The sequence below is a fragment of the Leucoraja erinacea genome, chromosome 8, assembly GCF_028641065.1.
Source record: "Leucoraja erinacea ecotype New England chromosome 8, Leri_hhj_1, whole genome shotgun sequence".
Lineage (NCBI taxonomy): Eukaryota > Metazoa > Chordata > Chondrichthyes > Rajiformes > Rajidae > Leucoraja > Leucoraja erinaceus.
The window spans coordinates 47,967,102-47,990,055 of NC_073384.1; the positions used below are offsets into that span (position 1 = coordinate 47,967,102).

Consider the following 22,954-nt stretch of genomic DNA (forward strand, 5'->3'; position numbering starts at 1 on the left):
TTGGTGAGACCACACCAGGAGTATTGCGTACAGTTTTGGTCTCTTAATCTGAGGAAGGACATTCTTGCCATAGAGGGAGTACAGAGAAGGTTCTCCAGACTGATTCCTGGGATGTCAGGACTTTCATATGACGAAAGACTGGTTAGACTCGGCTTGTACTCGCTAGAATTTAGAAGATTGAGGGGGGATCTTATAGAAACTTACAAAATTCTTAAGCGGTTGGACAGGCTAGATACAGGAAGATTGTTCCTGATGTCGGGGAAGTCCAGAACAAGGGGTCACAGTTTAAGGATAAAGGAGAAGTCTTTTAGGACTGAGATGAGAAAAACATTTTTTACACAGAGAGTAGTGAATCTCTGGAATTCTCTGCCACAGAATGTAGTTGAGGCCAGTTCATTGGCTATATTTAAGAGGGTGTTAGATGTGGACCTTGTGGCTAAAGGGATCAGGGGGTATGGAGAGAAAGCAGGTACAGGATACTGAGTTGGATGATCAGCCATGATCATATCGAATGGCGGTGCAGGCCCAGTTGCTTATTACTGGGTGGCCATTCCTCCTCTCAACCCTACTCTGCATCTCAATGAGAACATGCATTTCTGTCTACCCCTGCACACTCACCGTAACCTATTATGATCAATGTTCAAGGATAATGTTCAATTAAGAATTTATTTGCACTGTTGTCAATTTATAAATGACATTTAAACATTCTTGGCTATCCTACTAGTTCTGCGCCCCATTGCTTCCCAATCTCCTTCAATTTCAAAAACAGTTTTTGTTGACCTTTCCCTCCCCAAGTGGATTATTCACCGACCAAGTTCTTCCTCATTCACTCAACCTGACCATATACCCCAACCCCTCCTGCACTCGCTTTGTATTCTCTTCACCGCTTTTTTTTAAACTTAAGTTTTGCATTGTCAACTAACTTCTGCACATTACATTCTATCCTTTATCCAAGTCATTGCAATAACGTGTAAATAATTCAGGTCAAGGAAGGTTCCTTGTGGTCTCTCACTCATGGATGCCCACATCAACCTAAAAGACCCAATTCTTTCTACTCTGTTGTCGGTCTATTTAACAATGATCAATTCATAATAATAATAATGGCAATCTCGTAAGCCTTAATTTTGTGCAAATCCATTGTGGCACATTTAGAAAATGGAAATACATTACAAGTATCAACACTATCCTGCTCGCCAATCCTTAAAACGTTTTGTTAAAGACATTTATATCCTTGTAGTTTAGTTTAATTTATTGTCACGTGTACAAACGTACATTGATAAGCTTTGTACAACCACGCAGACAGCGTTCAATCATCATGTGCCTTTTGAAGTTCTTGGTTCTTGGTTACTTGGTTACTTGGTCCTCCAAAATATTCCAACTGGAATTTAAACTGGAGGTGGTGAAGGGAGGGATTAAGCCAGGAAGGGTTATTGGGAAGAAAGTGCTACTTTAAATTTAGTTGCATCTGGTTGGGTAACTATAGTTTGGTGGAGATTATTCCATGCTTTAATTGTGCATGGGAAGAATTAAGAAGTTACCTGTTACCAATGAATTCTTGCCACAAAATTAGCTTCTAGATCGACATTTTCTAATTCCCTCTTTTAGAAAGGATGAAGCGAAATTAACTGCTATTGATGATATTAACTGTGTTTTTGAGGCAGGGTCCACCACTTTCTGCAGCTTCCTTCGTTCATGGATATGGTGGATTCAGGCCATGATGTCACCAGTCAGTACGCTCTCTCCACCATACACCTGGTGAAGTTAGTTAGAGTATTTGGTGTCAGACCACAGCTCCTCAATCTTCACAGGAACCAGAGGCATTAATGAGCTTTCTTTGCGATTGCATCAATGTGCCCCAGGACAGATCTTCAATGATATACACACTAGGAATTTGAAGTTGTTGATTCCCCACTGCCATTCCGTCAATGAAGACAGGTTTGTGGATCCGTGGATTTCCTTTCCCTGAATTGAAAAATCAGTTCCTTCGTCCTGTATTCCAACACATCACAAATTTTGCAAGAAAAATTAGATTAAGCAAAAAGGTGGCCGAGAAATTTTAGTTCTAAACCTTTAATCTTCTTATGCCCTTGATCCTACATGAGTAAGATGTAATTAGAGGCAGAGTAAATCAGTTGGTTCAGAATTACACTTACTGCTCGTTTCCAAGTGCTTATTCACAAGTTCATCTCAAGGTCAGTTGCAGATAAACTACAACTAGGGAAAGCTGTGCGTTTGTTTATAACGTACAAAACTGTAAATGAGCAGACCGATTACCTGTGCCTTTATTGCTGGCAAACCATTGCAACACTGCAGGGAGCAAACCAATGAGTTATCACTGACTTAGTTAAAGAAAGTATATCTTAGAAATTCAAATGAGGCTGAAGTTGAACATTTTGAGAAGATGGGTGCATATTTGCAAGTACAGGTCCATCACTGATTTTTTAGCCTTTCTGGATTATCCGTTTTGCTGGATCAGCATGGGTCACGGGCTCCAAGAGGAGTCCAACGGTACTGGAACGGTCCTCCTAGGCAGCCGAGAGATCAGCTGGCTGGAGTTCCAGAGCTGTGGCATCAGGGGGAAAATTTGATCTGTCAACTGGCGCAAAAGACCCGATGAGGTGGAGATCGGTCGCCTAACCCGTCTTAGGCGCCATGTTTTTGGGAGTTGGGGGACCGGGGGGGGGGGGGGGGGGGGGGGGGGGGGGGGGGGAGAGGAGGATTTCAGTGTATTCTCGTAATTTTGTACGCATTAAAAAAAGTGCCGGACCACCAGTTGTTGGAAAATCAGTGGTGGACTTGTACTGATCCAAAGGGTTCGATATCCAAGGCACCAGCTGCAGAGGATTTGAATGAATGAATAAGTTTATTGGCCAAGTATTCACATACAAGGAATTGGCCTTGGTGCTCCGCTGGCAAGTGACAACGATATACAGTGACAGTTAGGAATGACATAAAACATTAAACATTAATTATAAAACATTATTGATTAAACATGTGAATTAAGTAAAATACCAGAGCAAAAGGAGGCTACAGATTTTTGGTTATTGCGTAGAGCTACAACTTTGGAAAAAAGCTGTTTTTATGTCTGGCTGTGGCAGCTTTGACAGTCGCCTTCCCGAGGAAAGTGATCCAAAGAGTTTGTGGCCAGGGTCAGAGATTGAATTGAATCAGAGATGATCTTACCCGCTCGCTTCCTGGCCCTTGCAGTGTACAGTTCATCAATGGAGGAAAGGTTGCAGCCAATAACCTTCTCAGCTGATCGGATGATTCGCTGCAGCCTCCAGATGTCGTACTTGGTGGCTGAGCCAAACCAGACCATGATGGAGAAGGTGAGGACAGACTCTACGATGGCCGTATAGAATTGGACCGTCATTGCCTGTGGCAGATTGTGCTTCCTTAGCTGCCGCAGGAAGTACATCCTCTGTTGTTCCTTTTTGACTATGGAGTCGATGGTAGCCCCCCCATTTAAGGTCCTTGGAGATGATGGTTCCCAGGAATTAAAAGACTCCATAGATGTGACTGTGGTGTTGTTGATGGTGAGTGGGGTGAGGGGAGGAGAAGCTCTCCTAAAGTCTACTATCAATTCTACTGTCTTAAGAGCATTGAGCTCTAGGTTGTTGCGATGGCCCCAGGACGCCAGCTGTGTCACTTACTGTCTGTAGGCAGATTCTTCCCCATCTGGATCAGTCCAATCAGGGTAGTGTTGTCCGCAAACTTGAGAAGCTTGACAGAGGAATCTGTGGAAGTGCAGTCATTGGTGTAGAGAGAGTAGAGGAGAGGGGAGTCTACGCAGTCTTGCGGTGCTCCTATGCTGAGGGTTTGCGGGTCCAAGATGTGCTTTCCCAGCCTCACATGCTGCTTCCTGTCTGACAAGAAGCTGGTGATCCACCGAACGAGTGTTTCAGGCACAGTCACCTCGGAAAGTTTGGAGTGTAGTAGCTATGGCACAATGGTGTTGAATGCAGAGCTAAAATCAACAAACAGGATCCTCGCATAGTCCTAGTCCCCTGGCGGTCGAGGTGCTGGAGGATGAAGTGCAGGCCCAGATTGACTGCATCATCCATAGATCTATTGGCCCAATATGCAAAACTGCAGAGGGTCCAGCAAAGGGTTTGTGATATTTTTCAGCGTGGCCAGCACAAGTGCAACAGGCCTGTAGTCATTAACACCAGTAATCCTTGACATTTTGGGTGCAGGGACAACAGTGGAGACTTTGAAGCAAGCAGGGACTGGTTGAAAATGTCTGTAGACCAGTGCCAGTTGTCAGCACAGAGCTTGGGGAGGGGGGGGGGGGGGGGGGGGGGGGGGGGAACATTGACCGGTCCTGGAGATTTCCGGCTTTTCTGTCTTCTGAACCAAAGATCTTAGAGCAGAGCAAGATAGGCCACTCCTGCGAAATACAATGGGCTGACGTGTAGTACGCTACGGAGGGGATCCTGGGCATTTTTCCCCGCCCATTTTAGTAACCGGAGCCTACCTGACCCGACCCGACTCGCAGTGTAATCAATGTTGCGGGGCAACAGTTTGTGTGTGTGATATAGGGTTAGATTCATAATTCTGTCATAATTCTTGTCAAGAATAAAATTTGACTCTGGTAATTGTCTTTTTTAATGTTTTTTAAATCATTTCTTTTTAAATGGCTCACAAGCAGTGTTTGAGTTGATTTTGTAGTAACCGGAACCGACCCGACTCGCAGGGTAAATGACATTGCGGGGAAGTTTTTGTGTGTGATATAGGGCTAGATTCATCATTCTGTTAGTTCATAATTCTGTTAATTCTTGTTAAAGAATAAAATGTTTATAAACACACATACATGAATGTGATATAAATGTATATAATCATATAACACACACAATTATATTTCTTCTGATCCAATGATGAACTTTATTTCAGACTAGACAAGGGACATTAAATAAGAAACATTGTAAACTTCCCCGCAACTTCACACACACTAGGCCTTAATCCCCCTCCACCCCCCCCCCCCCCGGCACTCCATCGCCTGCCCCCACACTACAATGTCTCCCCCCTCCTATGTCCGTCTCCCCCGCTGCCCCGGGCCCCTCTCCCTCTCCCCGGGCCGCGCACTCCCTCTCCCCGCTGCTGCGGAAACAAAGATCCGCTCTTTGGCCGGAAGCAAGATGGCGGAGCAAGATGGCGGGGGCTGGTTGCTAAAATGGGTCCTATAATCACCCATGAATCCGCCCATGAGCGTACTACACGTTTGCGTGAGAGTAACCCATCTTGCTCTGCTATAAGATCTTTGTTCTGAACAGCCTCTCCACCTCCTCTATTTTTATTGTTGATGAAGAAATTATGTTTTGCAGCACGGAGGGGATGGGTAATTGGATGTGAAGTGGTGATTGTAGTGGGATGGGTGGAAAAGGGTCCAGTCTTTCCAGACTGGAGTCATGCTTTAAGTAGGTGTGAAGTGGTGATTGGGGAGGAGTGGGTGTAGAAAGGTCCAGTCTTTGCAAACTGGGGTCAGGCTGTGAGTGGGTGTGAATGGGTCTCCTGAATCGGCGACTTCTCCCGCCCGAGTTGCGGGGTCGAAGAGCTCCTGGAGCGGGGCCTGACATCACCGCCCCGCGCGGCTGGAATGGCCGCGGACTCTGCGAGCGCACACCGGGGGCTCCAACACCAAGACCCGGTGTGCGACCTCGCACCACCCGGCGTGGCTTCAATGGCCACGGGACAATCGCCATCGCCAGCCGGGGGCTATGACTTTGACTCTGACATCGGGGGGGGGGGGGGAGTGCAGTGGAGAGATAAGTTTATTTGGCCTTCCATCACAGCTATGTGATGGATGTTTATGTTAAATGTAATTATGTTGTGTCTGGGGTCTATTTGTGTGTAATGTATGGCTGCAGAAACGGCATTTCGTTTGGACCTCCAGGGGTCCAAATGACAATTAAATTGACTCTTGACTCTTGAAGTGTTAGTTGGGGTGGGAAAGGGTCCAGTCTTGCTTTGAGTAGGTGTGAAGTGGTGAATGGGAAGGAGAGGGTAGACTGGGGTTCTGGCTGTGTTTGTTGGGAGGGGGTACCAGGGTTACGTTTCTGCTTGTCAAATCTGCAGTAGGTCGTTGGTCAGCTGACGATTGCCCAAAGAGCGGGGGGGCTTTCCTCTTGTAGCTGATGATTTCTTGTAGGCCCTTCCAAACTGAAGAAGAGTCACTAGCTGAGAAATTGCTCCTCAGCTTCTCAGAGTACCTTTCCTTGGCAGTTCTGATTCCTCTTCTCAGCTTGTACTTGGCCTACCTGTAGAGGTCTCCATCCCCGCTCCTGTAGGCCTCCTCTTTAGACTGTCGGAGCTGTCTGAGTTCTGCAGTAAACCAGGGCTTGTCGTTGTTGAACCAGGTCTGGGCACTAGTTGGAATGCAACTGTCCTCACAAAAGCTGACATATGATGATACAGTGTCTGTATACTCATCGAGTAACTGCAATACTTATTGCAGTATGAGGGCACAGGTTTCCAAACAATACTGACAACCGATCATTTGCTGGCAACTGTAGCCCATCACCAAGCTTGCCTACAACAAGTTTAGTTTCGTTTATTTGTGTCATGTGTGCTGAGGTACAGTGAGAAGCTTTTGTTTGCGAGCAGTGTGTAAAAAAGACTATACATGAATATAATCAAACCGTACAAGGTGCACAGATGAAGAATACAGCGTACAACTTTCAGTGCAAGATACACACTAGAGTCCGATTAATGATCAATGGTCCTCATTGAGGTAGAGCAACCGAGGGAAACCTACGCGGTCACAGGGAGAACGTGCAAACTCCACAAAGGCAGCACCTGTGGTCAGAGCACAACTCGCGTCTCTGGGCAGGCAGCATCTCTGGATCTCACGGATGAAGGGTCTCGACCTGAACCCATTCCTTCTATCCAGAGATGCTGTCTGGCCTGTTGAGCTACTCCAGCACTTTGTGTCTATCCTTGTGTGCATCTGCAGTCCCTTCCTACAACATCAGGTCTCTGGGCACCATGAGGCTGCAACTCTACCAGCTGTGCACTGTGCCACCTGGTGTTTGAAATTATAAAATGGATTTCATTAAATTACAGAATAGAGATGCCATTTCCTGTTGCCTAGCTTTTCAAAACCTAGCTAAAATCAGGAGTGGAATCAAGGGAGAGGCAAAGCATGAAATTACCTCATAAAAAATAATACAACTGATAGATGTTTTTCAAAATAGACTTCAATGGATTCTGATCGGGTATCAAAGGACGGACAAAATACAGATTAACGGATTTACTCCAAATTAACCGTGACCCAAAAGCGGCAAAACACACTGGAAGATGAATTACATATACCTGTTCCTATTTTCTGACACTTAACATGCTTATGACTGAAACTTAAGGTTCAAAGAGCCCAGCTGTTTATTTAGCCAGGTGCAGGTCAATAAGCATTTTAACTTTTCAAGATCTGTAGTTGACATTTTCTTTTATTTTTATGTACGAGCTGGATTGAGATTAGTATTAAGATAAATTTGCTTAACTGGTTTTCCTTTCCATTGAGAAACAAACTGTAACATGAATGTTGAGTTGAAATACAGAAAATGCTATTTCTTTCAATGCCCCACTTTAAACAACAATCACTAATGATTTGGATTAACGTAATAAACTCAGGGGTGGCACGGTAGCGCAGAGGTAGAGTTGTTGCCTTACTGCGCCAGAGACCCCGGATCGATCCTGAGCACGGGTGCTATCTGCAAGGAGTTTGTACGTTCTCTGTGCGAGTTTTCTCCGGGTGCTCTGGTTAACTCCCACACTCCAAAGATGTGCAGGTCTGTAGGATAAATGGCTTTGGTAAATTGTCCCTCGTCTGTATGATAGGGTAAGTGTATGGGGATCGATGGTCTGCGTGGGCCCGGTGTGCTGAAGGGCCTGCTTTTGTGCTGTATCTCTAAACCAACCTAAATACTGAGAGTTTTATTGTAGTTTTGTATAAGTGAATGGCTCATACCCTAAAGTAGCCTCTCAGCATGTCATCCGTACATACACACAGAACTCCATTCCCAATGAAGGACCCCTTGTTAAACTCTGCCTTCCTTTCATTACAACCTGCCTTCTGCCAACTACTACATCATTCCACAGATTCCTACAGCAACCGTACACAGATAGCAACTCAAATAAGCGCAGCAGCAAAATATCTTTCAGTCAAAAACGATGCAATTATGATATAACTAAATTATATATGATATAACTAACCGGAGACTTCAACAAAGCCAACCTGAAGAAATTGCTCCCTAACTTCCACCAACATGTCTCCTGCAGCACCAGAGGATCAAACACCCTCGACCACTGCTACACGACCATCAAAGACGCCTATCGCTCTATCCCTCGCCCTCACTTCGGTAAATCCGACCATACTGCTTCTTCCTGCCTAGGCAGCAATTAAAGAGCGCACTCCGAGAGGTACTGTACAGAGCTGGTCGGGGGGGGGGGGGGGGGGGGGGGGGGGGGGGGGGGGGGGGGGAGGGGGCTAAGAGGAACAACTCCAGGACTGTTTGGAGTCTGTAGACTGGACAATGTTCATGGACTCAGCAACGGACCTGAACAAATACGCTACAGTCGTTACAGACTTCATAATGAAATGTGTGGAGGACTGCATCCCAACAAAAACCTTCCAAGTGTTTCCTAACTAGAAGCCTAGGATGAACCATGAGATCCGCACTCTTCTGAAGACCAGATACCGGGCATTCAGGTCTGGAGATACAGAGGTCTACAAGAAGTCCAGATACAACCTTGGTAAGGCCATCAAACAGGCCAAAAGGGACTTTTGCTCCAAGTTGGAGGATGAGACAGATGTTCGGCAACTGTGGCAGGGTTTGAATGCAATCACCTCCTACAAAGCCAAATCAGGAGACAGCTCAATTGTCAGCGAAGCATCACTCCCTGACGAACTCAATGCGTTCTACACACACTTTGATAGGGAGAACACTGATGTGCCTTCCCGAGCCCCCATTCGCTGTGATTTCAGTCAGTCACAGAGGCCGACATCAGAAGATCCTCCTGGGGGGGGGGGGGGGGGGGGGGGGTGAAGCCTCGGAAAGCGTCTACCCGTTGGTATATCCGGTCGTGTTCTAAAAACCTGTACGGACCAACTGGCTGGAGTTTTTTTTTTTTATTTATTTTTTAATTTAATTTTTATTAGAAGTATGGTAAATTACAATAATACACAACACATATGTCTTACTACATTTTTTGTACCGCTTCATTTTTTGAGCTTTGAGAACTGGCTGGAGTTTTTACGGACATTTTCAACCTCTCACTTCTGAGGTCTGAGGTTCCCACCTGCTTTAAAAGGGCATCAATAATACCGGTGCAGAAGAAGAGCAAGGTGACGTGCCTCAATAACTATCGACCAGTGGTACTAACGTCTGTAGTGATGAAGTGCTTTGAGAGGCTGATTATGGCGCATACCAACTCCTACCTCAACAAGAACCTCGATCCACAGCAGTTCGCTTACTGCCACAACAGATCAATGGTGGATGCGATCTCACTGGCTCTCCACTCCACTCTGGACCACTTGGACAACAAAAACTCATATGTCAGGCTGTTATTCATTGACTACAGCTCGGCATTTAATACCATTATTCCCTCCAAGCTGGTTACCAAGCTCTCAGATCTGGGTCTCTGCGCATCCCTCTGCAATTGGATCCTCGTCTTCCTCATCCACAGACTGTCCGTAATGGTGGAAATGTGTCATTCTCGATAACAATCAGCACGGGAGCACCTCAAGGCTGCGTGCTCAGCCCCCTGCTTTACTCACTCTATACTCATGACAGCGTAGCCAGACATAGTGCGAACTTCATCATCAAGTTCGCCAATGACTCCACTGTTGTGGGACAAATCACTGATGGGGACGAGTCAGAGTATAGAAGTGAGATCGACCGATTGACCAAATTGTGCCAGCACAATAACCTGGCTCTCAACACCAGCAAAACCAAGGAACTGATTGTGGACTTTGGAAGGGGTAGGATAGGGACCCACAATCCCGTTTATGTCAACGGGATGTTGGTGAAAAGGGTCAAGAAATTCAAATTCCTGGGCGTGCAAATTTCCGAAGATCTTTCCTGGTCCCAGCACACTGATGCAATTATAAAGAAAGCAAGCACATCAGCGCCTCTATTTCCTGAGAAGATTACGGAGAGTCGGTATGTCAAAGAGGACTCTCTCAAACTTCTACAGGTGCACGGTAGAGAGCATGCTGACTGGTTGCATCGTGGCTTGGTTCGGCAACTTGAGCATCCAGGAGCGGAAAAGAATGCAGAAAGTTGTGACCACTGTCCAGTCCATCATCGACTCTGACCTCCACACCATCGAAGGCATCTATCACAGTTGCTGCCTCAAATAGGCTGCCAACGTCATCAAGGACCCACACCATCCTGGCCACACACTCATCTCTCCGCTGCCATCAGGTAGAAGGTGCAGGAGCGTGAAATCTGATACATCCAGGTTTAGGAACAGCTTTTTCCCCCAAAGCCATCAGGCTGTTAAACTCGCCATCAAACAAACTCTGAACTATAACAGCCTATTGCACTTTATCTGTTTATTTATGTGTATGTATATGGTCTATGGTGTATAGACACACTGAACTGTTCTGTATTTATGCTTACAATATTCTGTTGTGCTGCAGCAAGCATGAATTTAATTGTCCTACCTGGGACACATGACAATAAACTCCCTTGACGTGACGCAAAATGTTTTAATGTGTTCAAATTAAGCTATAATATGTACAATGGGTTAGTAGGATTGTGGCAGAGCAGACGGTTCTAACTTCTCTCTTAACCGTGTCCGTGTTATTTGATGCTCTGCAAATAGTTAAATGTGTGGTTGTTTTGAAGAGCAAACAAGGTTTATGTGGCTGAATTCACAGCATTTTTCTGAAGAATTGCAAGATGCAATGGGCAGTGTGTCAGACAACTGTGTCAGTGCACTGCAACTCCAATCTGAAGGAGTTGCCAATGTGTACTGTGAAATGTTCCCCACTATTACCCAACTCGGTAATGAATGCAAGTTTAATCATTGTCCTTCATCTTCAGACTGTCCATGCAAGCCACCAACCTCAAATATTCAGAAACAGCACATTACCAGCAAGTAAGAGCAGAATATGGAAACATAGAAAATAGGTGCAGGAGTAGGCCATTCGGCCCTTCGTGCCTGCACCGCCATTCAATATGATCATCCAACTCGGTATCCTGTACCTGCCTTCTCTCCATACCTCCTGATCCCTTTCGCCACAAGGGCCACATCTAACTCCCTCTTAAATATAGCCAATGAACTGGCCTCAACTACCTTCTGTGGCAGAGAATTATTCCAGAGATTCATCACTCTGTGAAAAAATGTTTTTCTCATCTCGGTCCTCGCCCCCCTCCATTGAGTCTGTCCAAAGCAAGCGTTGTCTGCGGAGGGCGCTCAGCATCGCCAAGGACTGCTCTCACCCCAACCATGGACTGTTTACCCTCCTACCATCTGGGAGGCGCTACTGGTCTCTCCGTTGCCGAACCAGCAGGTCCAGGAACAGCTTCTTCCCGGCGGCTGTCACTCTACTCAACAACGTACCTCGATGGCTGCCAATCACCACCCCCCCCCCCCGGACACTTATTATTATTTATTCAAATCATTTGCTAAGTCGCTCTTCCAGGGAGATGCTAAATTAATTTTGTTGTCTCTGTACTGTACACTGACAATGACAATTAAAATTGAATCTGAATCTGAAAAGACTTCCCTCTTATCCTTAAACTGTGACCCCTTGTTCTGGACTTCCCCAACATCGGGAACAATCTTCCTGCATCTAGCCTGTCCAACCCCTTAAGAATTTTGTAAGTTTCTATGTCCCCCCTCAATCTTCTAAATTCGAGCGAGTACAAGCCGAGTCTATCCTGTCTTTCTTCATATGAAAGTCCTGCTATCCCAGGAATCAGTCTGGTGAACCTTCTCTGTACTCCCTCTATGGCAAGAATGTCTTTCATATATTTTAACAACAGAGAAAAGACATGGATAGGATAGATTTGGGGGGGGATATGAGCCAAGTGTGGATGGGGCATGTTGGTCGGCATGGGCAAAGTTGGGCCGAAGGGCTTGTTTGCACACTGTATGTCTCTACGACTCTCTATGACAATAAGCCAAATAAGCTAGCTCACTTTTGTTGGATCCAAATTCAGTGGTAGCACGATGATACATCTGGTAGAGCCGCTACCTCACAGTGCCAGAGACCCGGATTCGATCCTGACCTCAAGTGCTCTCTGAGTGGAGTTTGCATGTTCTCCTTGTGACTGCTTTGGTTTCTCCCACATCGCTAAGACCTGTGAGTTTGTAGGTTACTCCTGGCGTGTACCAAGTGGATGCAAAAGTGGGATAACATCGAACAAGTGTGAATGGGTGATCCGTTGTCAGTCTGGACTTGATGGGCTGAAGGGTCCTGTTTTCATGTTATATCTTTCAATTAATTATTCAAAGGCCATGTTCAGCCAGAAATACTAATTGGACACTCAATGGATAGGATGTTCAAATATTTACAGAGGCTTGAATTGTAGCTGTTAAAAACTGAGATTCATGGGAATTTCTTCTTGCAGAGGATGACAAATTTCTCAATCAGTTTTTTCTATCCCTAGAATCCCATACTAGATGGATGTGGAAGTGATGAGGATGCAATTGATGAGGAGGTAAAAGGTAGATGCATCTTTGATAGATCAGGGAATTCAGGGTTGTGGGAATCTGACAGAAAGGAGATGTCAGATGAAGGCTGGGATAAATGATGTTCGGATGTTTCCACCTCCTCTTTGCTTATCTTTTCATATCTTCAGAATGTGTACATTCATTATTTGTGTCCAGGCTCGATGTGACAATGGGGGACCTGCACAATATACTCGGAGAAATACTAAAGTTAAATTTCACAAAATAAAAATTAAAGGTTGGTACATTGTCATGTTGTGTAATGAAATGGTTAAAAAGAGTTTGTGGACACAGGACAATGGAGATAATGGGATCTTGAGCAAAATAGATGCTGGAGAAACTCGGTGTCTGTGGAGGGAGTGGTCAGGTCCCTGAAGCTGATGAAGGGTCACGATTCAGAATGTCAGTTACTGTCTGATCTGCCAAATTCCTCCACCACATTGTTGAATGAATGATAACTTTATTGTCACATGTGACAAGTCAGTGATTTCTTTGCTTGCATACCTTGCCATGGTATGCAATAGTCGCCCATGAAGGGGGCGCTTATAAAGTTACAAATCTCCACTCCCCCCCAGTTCCCCCTTTGCTCTCCCCCCACCTTTACGGTGGTTGCCCCGCGCCGGGTCCTCCGTTGTCCACTCTTCCTCCCCCCTCCCCCCCCCCCCCCATGCCGAATCCCCGTTGCTCTTCCCCCTCCCTCACGGCAGTCCCCCCACGCCGGGTCCTGCTCAGTTCCTTCCTTTGGCAGTGACGTCCTTACTTTGCGTGTCCGTCTCGTCCGTCGGTTGGCGCCATCATCGCCGCACCGACCTCTCCACAATGCTGCCAGGTCCTCGCCTGAGGCCCCCGTGGGGCCGACTTGGGCCCCAGCCGCAGGCTCCGTCGGTCGCTCCGCCGAAGCCAGCTCCAACCCATGAGGCTCCGCTCCGCTGACCCCAGCTCCGACCCAGCTTCTCCACGGCCACTGGGGAGGCATCGAGACCGTGACCCCTCAATAAAGGCCTCATGCCACGTACCCATTCGGCAGCCGCAGTCCGGCAGGAAACCTTCTGTTGATTTTTGTAAAAAGTGAGTGTGGCCTAATTTTTTTTTAAAAGAGTTTTTAATCTGTCTGACTTTATGGGAGGATGTAAGCAAAAGCAATCCATTTTCCCAGAGAGATGAAGGAGATGCCCGGCAGGGAAAGGTTTGATCCATCCGAAACTAGAAAATTCAGCTAAGCGAAAAGCAGATAAATATATTCAATATTTCTCCATAGATCTGATCACAAAATCTAATTAAATTATTTCAATATATAGCAACCATCAATATTTTAAAGTCTAATTTAATAAAATCAAGAAATGAAGACACAAATTAGCAAGTTTTCCTCCATTAAATTGAGGAGGTAGTCGGAAATGAAAGAAGTAATTTCAAGGAACAATTTTCCATAATTTGAGTCAAGTTCACAGACCATGACAACACGACAAGGCAATCATGCGATTGCGAAAAATCAAAGTCTTTGCCGTTCCCAGAATAAACACAATTCTATTATCTACCCTTGGTATCACTTCCTTTATGTTACAATAACACACCAAATGCACAGTGGCTGGATATTACACTTTATCCTAATTCTTTGGTTGTATGCACAGGGTCAGTGTTGATTTAATCTAACCAGATGACGTTATTTTGGCCTTTGTATCAGCAAAATAATGAAGCTGTGCTGTCGCAGTCTCCAGCATTACTTCCAAACTAAACCTTTCAGCCAAATCCACTATTTTGTTTACTTGCAGCTTTTCCAAAAAAAATGGTTCTTATATTCTTCAAAGCAATTACTGATTATTGTAGGAAGCATTACACACTGAATGTGATGAAACAAATAGATGCTCTGAATATACAATGAGTCAACAGACTGGAAATCACCAGGTCCACATTTTAAAAGTTGAGTTCAATGCACATTGGTTTGAGTGTTAAGCAGACTACAGTTGAATGTGTTTCTAGCCCTGTGTGCGTCGTGGTACTATGCTGTGCTGACAATGATGCAGCAGTTTTCAATTCTGGATCTATGACCACTTTAATTTAGTTTAGAAGTACAGAGCAGAAACAGGCCCGTCGGCCGATCGAGTCCGCACCAGCTAGCGATCCCCGCACATCAACACTACCCTGCACACACTAGGGCCAATTTATACAGGCACCAAGCTAATTAACCTACATTCCTGTACGTCTTTGAAGTGGTGGGAGGAAACCGAAGATCTCGGAGAAAACCTAGGCGGGTTTTCCTATGAGAAGAACGAACAGACAGCACCCGTAGTAGGTATCGAGCCCGGGTCTTCAGCACTGCAAGGCAGCAACTCTACTGCTGTGCCACCCGATCCAAAGTTAATTGATCCAAACCATGTTCACAGTGAAAATACTATTGAGATAAATAGAAGCATTCCTACTCTCAGCAACTATCTCCAGACTGCTGGTAAAGAACACATATATTCAGATGCCAAACAACTAAATGTGCCTCTGGTATTGTTAACCTCCAGATCCAGTCTTCACTTAATCTTATCAGATTTAGTGAAGCAAAAAATCAGATTTCTCAAATTTCTACTTGTGAATGCACTCAGTATTTTGCAGCCATTTGTATCAGTATGTAATCATGATTAAATCATTTAACGGGTTAAAATACCATTCCGGAATGCAATTCTTTGTGGTTCATTATGAGATGAGTCTTTGTATGAAAAATAAAAATAATTTTATAAAAATATATCAGTCTTCCTGAACACTATTGTTGAACGATGGTTTTCAGAAACCAATAATTCCCACATTGTCCGATACACTGTCAAATTGTGAAAACTACCAGAAGTAGAGCTCCTGTTTCGATATCTTTTATGCTTCTCCCAGTTGTAAATTTTAAGACATTAACTACCATCCTTATCAAGCATATCGCCACTGTTTACAATGGGGCTACAGCAGGACCAAACATTCATGGAAGAAATATGTTGATTACTGCTGGAGGTATGATTGGGCCAATTTCCGGGCAAATCTTGATTAAACTAGTCACTACCTTTCAATACATATGGGCCAAATGAAGTAAAGGGCCTGTTCCACTTTCACGACCTAATTCTAGTTCGGCCTTGACCCATACTCGCAGCATGGTCGTCACGAGGTCGTAGCAGGCTGTGATTCAAGTCGTAGGTACTCGTGGCATCAAGTAGGTCGGGGCGTTTTTCTAGCCCGATTAAAAATGTTCACGAGTAAAAAAAGGTCATGAATTAGGTCGTGAAAGTGGGACAGGCCCTGAAGTAATGTAGAGACCATGCTAACATGACTTCACCTTTACTGATCCTCATGTAATGTTAGAATCTTGCAGTAAATAGACTCATGCAATTACATCATTAAGGGGGTTATCATTGGTACATCATCCACCAACCCACAAACCATGAGTAACCACAGCCATTTTGTTACATTGTATTTCAAGTAATCTAAATGACTGACAGGTAGATTAATGTAAATGTGGAAACACATTTTCCTTAATCTATCCGAGATTTTTAAGGATTAAAAACGTGTTAAATTATCCTTTTTCTGTTTAAAGGCCGTTACATTTCCTGCTGCATTTGGACTCCACCAAATAAGCAAGTTCGGTATTTCGACGGCGCATGCCCAGGTCATGGCTCACTCACGTTAAACATTCTCGGCAACTGTGCTGGTGCATGAATATAGACCTGCGTTTCATCCATAGTCAGGATCGAACCCGGGTCTCTGGCGCTGCAGAATTAATGCTGGACCGTCCCCCTCCCGAGTGTCCCATCCCTGTCCGGGGGCAGCCGGAGATGTCCGGGGTGACCCTGGACTGATGGGACACTGCCCGTGACCGTATTGGTTTCCCTCGGGTGCTCCATTTCGTCCCGCACTCCAAAGACGTACAGGTTTGTAGGTTAATTGGCATCAGTAAGAATTGTAAATTGTCGTTAGTATGTAGGATAGTGCTAGTGTACAGTGATTGGTGGTTGGTGTGAATGCGGTGGGCTGAAGGGCTGTTTCCGTGCCGTATCTCTAAACTAAAATAAGCTAATTTATATATGCTGTAAAAAGTTAATGGTTCTTCCGATCACTCGTGGGACTTCAGTATCTGCAGTACAGAAACAGGACATTTGGTCCAACATATCCCCACTGGTGTTTATTTTCCCACAATAGCCTCGCCCATCTTTACTCATCTGAACCAATCAACACATAAGAACATGACATAAGAATAGGAACAGGTCTCGGACTCTCATGCTTGTTGATCTTTAAGCTCAATATCATTTTTGTGATCCCCTTGATGGTCAAAAATCTATTAATCACGATCTGGATGCAATCACTGGCCTGGTTCCGGCAACCATTCTGGGTGGCAGGATTCCAAATATTTACCACCCTTGGGTGAAGAAATTTCTTCTCACCTCAGCCTTGAATAGCTGACTTCTTATTCTGAGACCATGGCCTCCATAATGCACAATGACAAGCACTGTTTTAGCCCATTTCATCTGGTAAAAAGCTGGTTCGCAAAATTACCACTTACATCTTATACTGATCCTGCCATCAGTTTGCCTTTCTGCATTCTTTAAACTGGTAACAAGATCACGAGCCAGTAGTCCACTGTCAAGTCAAAAGTGTTTTATTGTCATTTGTCCCAAAACGAAACAATGAAATTCTTATTTGCAGCAGCACAAAAGACATGTAAACATTTTACTCTGTGAAACACATAAAGCAAAAAAAAAAAATCAGTATATTTAAAAAACAGACAAATTAATATACAATAGTTGTGCGAAGTCAAAAATAATCTTCCCCAGTCTATATAGATTGGAGCCTATTTAGAGGTTGTAGTGTTTATTAGCCTCATGGTTGAAGGGAATTTGTCACGAGTGCATCCTTTGGAGTCGGAGGCAAAAGTACAAACCAAAACTCAAGGGTTTCAAAGTCCAAAGTCTTTTATTGTCACATGTACCAATTAAAGTACAGTGATATGCGTATTACCATACAACCATACAAAAAAAAAGCAATAAGACACACAACTACATAAAAGTTAACATAAACATCCACCACAGCGGATTCCCCACAGTGATGGAAGGCAAAAAAGTCCAATCTTCCTTTTTATTCTCCCATGGTCGGGGCAGTCGAACCTTCCAACAGCGTGACCGAAGCTCCCGCAGGATGGTCCAAGCCCCCATGTCCGGGCGATCCCGCGGCCTTGAGCTCTTGAAGTCAGTCTCTGACCAGAGACTGTGAGCTCCATGATGTTGACCACAAGCACCCACGGTAGGAGATCAGAGGTCGATCACTACCAAAGGGATCGCGGACTCCACGATGTTAAAGTCCCTTAGGGTTCCTGTAGTGGAGCTCTCAAAAATCGGTCTCCAACAAAGGCCGGCAACTCCTCGGTGTTAGAGGGCAGTGCGGACGGAGATACGATACGGGGGGAAAAATTAAAAAAAAAAAAAATTGCATCTCCGTCGAGGTAAGAGATTAGAGGTTTCCCCAAACCCAACCCCCCCCCACACATAAAACAAGCTAAAGAACACACCTTTAACACATGCTATTAACACAATGGAAGGGATAGACAGACTGTTGGCGAGGCAGCCATTGCTGGCACCACCCGGTTCGTGTTATTTGATCATATCTGTAACATACTGGTGGCACAGAGCTGCTGCCTTACAGCATTAGAGTCCCGGGTTCGATCCTGAATACGGACGCTGTCTGTACGGAATTTATCTGTTCTCCTTGTGATTGCATGGATTTTCCCCAGGTGTTCTGGTTTCCTTGACACTCGAAAGCCAAACAGGTTTATAGGTTAATTGCCTTCTGTAAATTGTCCCCAGTGTGCTGGACGGAACTAGTGCATGGGTGATGCATCCTACATTCAATAAACCTCTCCCTCCACCCCACCCCTGCCCTTCTACCATTCACCTACATCCTCCAGCCAGGATCTTTTTCCAGAACTGTGGTTATTCTTTTAAGTACTTCTTGGCAAACTAACCTGGCCATCCTATTTTTGCGTCTAACCAGTGGTTTGCATCTTGCAGTGTAGCCTCTGTATTTCTGTTCATGAAGTCTTCTGTGGACAGTGGTCATTGACAAATCCACACCCGAAGAGCATTTCTGATCTGTCGTACAGGTGTTTGGGGATTTTTTCTTTATTATTATTATTATAGAGAGAATTCTTCTGTCATCAGTTGTGGAGGTCTTCCTTGGTCTGCCAGTCCCTTTGCGATTAGTAAGCTCACCAATGCACTCTTTCTTCTTAAAGGTATTCCAAACAGTTGATTTTGGTAAGCCTAAGGTTTGGCTGATATCTCTTAACAGTTTTATTCTTGTTTCTCAGTGTCATAATGGCTTCTTTGACTTTCATTGGTACAACTTTGGTCCTCGTTGATAAACAGCAATAACATTTTCCAACGGTGATGGAAAGACTAGGTGCTGAGAGCTCTTATACCTGCATTAAGGAGGCAATTAAACGCACTTGAGCAATTACAAATGCCTGTGAAGCCATGTGTCCCAAACATTATGGTGCCCTGAAATGGAGGGAGGGGGGGGGGGACTATATATATACCCAGTGTTAAATTCTACATAGTGAAACCAAAATGTATAAAAAATACCCTATAATAAAATCTGACAATGTGCACTTTAATCACATGTGATTTTTTCCTATTTCAAATCCCAAATTGTGGAGTACAGAGGCAAATAAATAAATGATGGGTCTTTGTCCCAAACATTATGGAGGGCATTGTATGTTGAGAGGGATAACGTGCAAACTTCATACAGACAGTACCCGAGGTCAGGAGTGAACCTGGATCTCTTGGCTGTGTGATGGCTGTTCAGCTCTGTGCTAACTCCTATGTCCAGATAGTGTTTGAATTAATTGATGTGGCTCATTTGTTCATCTGCAGTCCCTGATGATCACTTGCAATCAGCACCATTCCATCATTTCTCTGAACTCCGTGTCCAGTAAGCACATAGCTAAGAATCATAGAATTGTAAAGCACAGAAATGGGCTCTTTTGCCCTCCACCTCACAGTCTAGTGTCAAAACATAGAAACATAGAAATTAGGTGCAGGAGTAGGCCATTCGGCCCTTCGAGCCTGCACCGCCATTCAATATGATCATGGCTGATCATCCAACTCAGTATCCTGTACCTGCCTTCTCTCCATACCCCCTGATCCCCTTAGCCACAAGGGCCACATCTAATTCCCTCTTAAATATAGCCAATGAACTGGCCTCAACTACCCTCTGTGGCAGAGAGTTCCAGAGATTCACAACTCTCTGTGTGAAAAAAAGTTCTTCTCATCTCGGTTTTAAAGGATTTCCCCCTTATCCTTAAGGGGATTTCCCCCTTATCCTTAAGCTGTGACCCCTTGTCCTGGACTTCCCCAAAATCAGGAACAATCTTCCTGCATCTAGCCTGTCCAATCCCTTAAAGTATTTAAGTGCCATATGTACTGGAAATGCAACAATGACATTCTTATTTGCAGCAACATAAAAAGTCCGTAAACACAGTTCTCACAGATAACACAATAAACAAAAAAGTTCAATAAATTAAAAAAAACAATATTAGTGCAAAACAAAAGGCCGAAATAATTCATGGTTTGTAGTTTAGTTGCCTTTTGAAGTCAACGATCAGCTCATTGGTCTTAATGATGTTGAAAGCAAGAATGTTATTCTGGCACCACTCAAACAGATGATCGATCTCCCTCCTATACTCCAATCATTACCCATAATTTATCCAACAATGGTGGTATCATGGCACAGTTTACAGATGGAGTTGGAACTGTGTCTGACTGCACAGATGTGAGTATAGAATGAGTGGAGCAGGGGACTGAGCACACAGCCTTGAGGTGCTCCTGTGCTGATGGCTATTGAGGAGGAAGCGTTGTTACCAACTTGTACCGATTGTGTTTTATTGATCAGGAAGTCGAGGATCCAGTTGCAGAGGGATGCGCAGTTCCCCGAGCTTGGTAACAAGTTTGGAGGGAATGCTGGTGTTGAACACCAAGCTGTAGTTGATGAACAACAGCCTGATGTATATGTTCTTTTTATGCAAGTGGTCCAGTACAAAGTGGAGAGCCAGCGAGATTGCATACCCCGTTGGTCTACTGTGGAGGCTGGAAAATTGTCGTGGGTCCAGTTTCTTGCTAAGGTAGGAGTCAATCTGCGCTATAGCCAACCTCTCAAAGCACTTCATCACCTCGGACATTTGTGTAATCAGTTGGAAGTCATTGAGGCATGTCACCTTACTCTTTTTGGGCACTGATATCATTGATGCCCTTTTCAAGCAGGTGGGAACTTCAGACCTCAGAGATGAAATGTCCACAAAAACTCCAGCAACATCTATATACAATATCTATTGCCTTGTCTTCAACATTTTTAAGATACCTGCATGAAAAGGTCAATTAAATTTGCAAGGCAGGATTGCCCCCCAGTCAGAGCCATGGTGATTATCTCTGAGCAGACCCTGTATTTCTTATGGAAATCCTATTCCTTAGGATTTTCTCCAGTAATTTCCTTACACAGTCAATTTCCTTACATGGTCCATTACACCAGCTGGCTGACCAACCAACATCCCTTCCATTGACTCCATCTACACTTTACGTTGCCTCGGCAAGGCCACCAGCATAATCAAGGATGAGACTCACACCGGCCACTCCCTCTTCCTCCCCTCTCTCATCAGGCAAGAGATACACAAGTGTGAAAACGCACATCTCCAAATTCAGTAGCAGGGGAGTGCAGATGCTGGAAATCAGTAAATAGTACAAGTGTGCTGGAGAAACACAGAGGGTATTTCAGGCTGAAGACCCTTCATCGGAACTACTTGTTGTCCTTAACTGCAAGAAGATTTAAGTACAATAGTAAAAATATTTTATTGTCATTTTATAGAGCATTATGCTACCTCTGGAAATAAGGTCACCTTTTGTCACAACTGGCAAAAAAAAGCAGCAGCATTTTTCTGTCCTATCATTATTTATAGTTGAACAAAACTCATCTGCCTAGCAGCCATTCATTATCTGGATTCACTCCTCACTTGCCAGCTCTTAGCCCACCCTGTCACCTCACCTCTTTATACAGTGCTAACTATTCCCCTCTACTCCATCAGTCTCAAGAAGGATCCCAAAACATCAACTATCCAGATGCTGCCCCGCTGAATTCCTCCAGCAGTTTTTTAAAACACAATTCTAAATTTCATATTAGTTGCTCATCTTGAACAGGTAGACATCACGATACTGCAGAGAGATTTTTTTTAGTTGTGGTTCATGGATGCAATGAAATAGTACATTATTCTCATTCCTCAATTTGCACAAAAAAGCAGAAAAAGACTCATTTTGGATGAGCATTATTACGTTCATTATTATGAATACTATTGTACAGGCTTAAAACAACGTCTGTTTATTATCAAAGTAAGATTGATAATCTGCAGATAGACACACAAATCTGGAGTAACACAGTGGGTCACGCAGCATCTCTGGAGAAAAGGAATAGGTGATGGTTCGCACGGAGACTTTTCTTCAGACTCTCAACCCAAAACGTCACATATTCCTTTTCTCCAGGGATGCTGCCTGACCCACTGAGTTACTCCAGCATTTTGTGTCTATCTTCAGTGTAAACCAGCATGGGCCTACACATTGATATTATGCAGTTCAAGGCAATGTGCTTTCCCCAGACAGCTCATTGAAAACCCTTGTTCTAAATGCTCATGTTCACTTGCCTTCTCTGCAAGCAGCTCTCTGATTTTGCTGGCCTGCACCCGAAACTTCAGCATCTGCGACTCAAGAGTCATACACCGCTCTTTCCAATCTATATCACCAGCCATCTCGGAACACTCAGCCATGGTCACGTTCAGTCTTGTACGAGGATGGGTGTTGATATCCAATATTCTAGAAACAATTACGGAAGGAAGAATGAGAACGGAACAGAAATTGCACAGAGATACATGACTAATTCCAAAGCTCAGTAACAGTATGCACTATTAATTCGATCTTGGTACAGGAATGGATTGAAACACACTATTGTGACATATGCCAGTGTTCAGTCTGAGGAAGGGTGCTGAATCAAAATATCATCTGTCTATCTCCCTCCACAGATCTAAGTGTTATGTATTGTGATACCTGTACTCTACTGGATACACAAATGAATTTCACTGAACATCAGTACACGTGACAAATAAAGTGCCATTGTAACCATAATGCCTGACCTGCTGAGTTCCATTAGCAGTTTTTTGGGGGGGTTCAAGATGGGGCTGTTCTTCAGTGTTGTAGAACAGAGAAACCCAAGAGTACAGGTATCTAGT

The 22,954-nt window shown here is 44.4% G+C and overlaps 1 protein-coding gene across 2 annotated transcripts in view; it reads right to left on the bottom strand.

Moving 5' to 3' along the window:
* The window catches only part of plekhh2 (pleckstrin homology domain containing, family H (with MyTH4 domain) member 2), an 80,835-nt gene that overhangs the window by 52,341 nt on the left and 5,540 nt on the right, over positions 1–22,954 (bottom strand). For both annotated transcript variants that reach the window (XM_055639659.1, XM_055639657.1), the window contains exon 2: positions 22,373–22,541. In XM_055639659.1, the coding sequence (XP_055495634.1) occupies positions 22,373–22,495 (123 nt within the window). In that variant the 5' untranslated portion in view covers positions 22,496–22,541. The remainder of the gene's footprint in view (positions 1–22,372; positions 22,542–22,954) is intronic.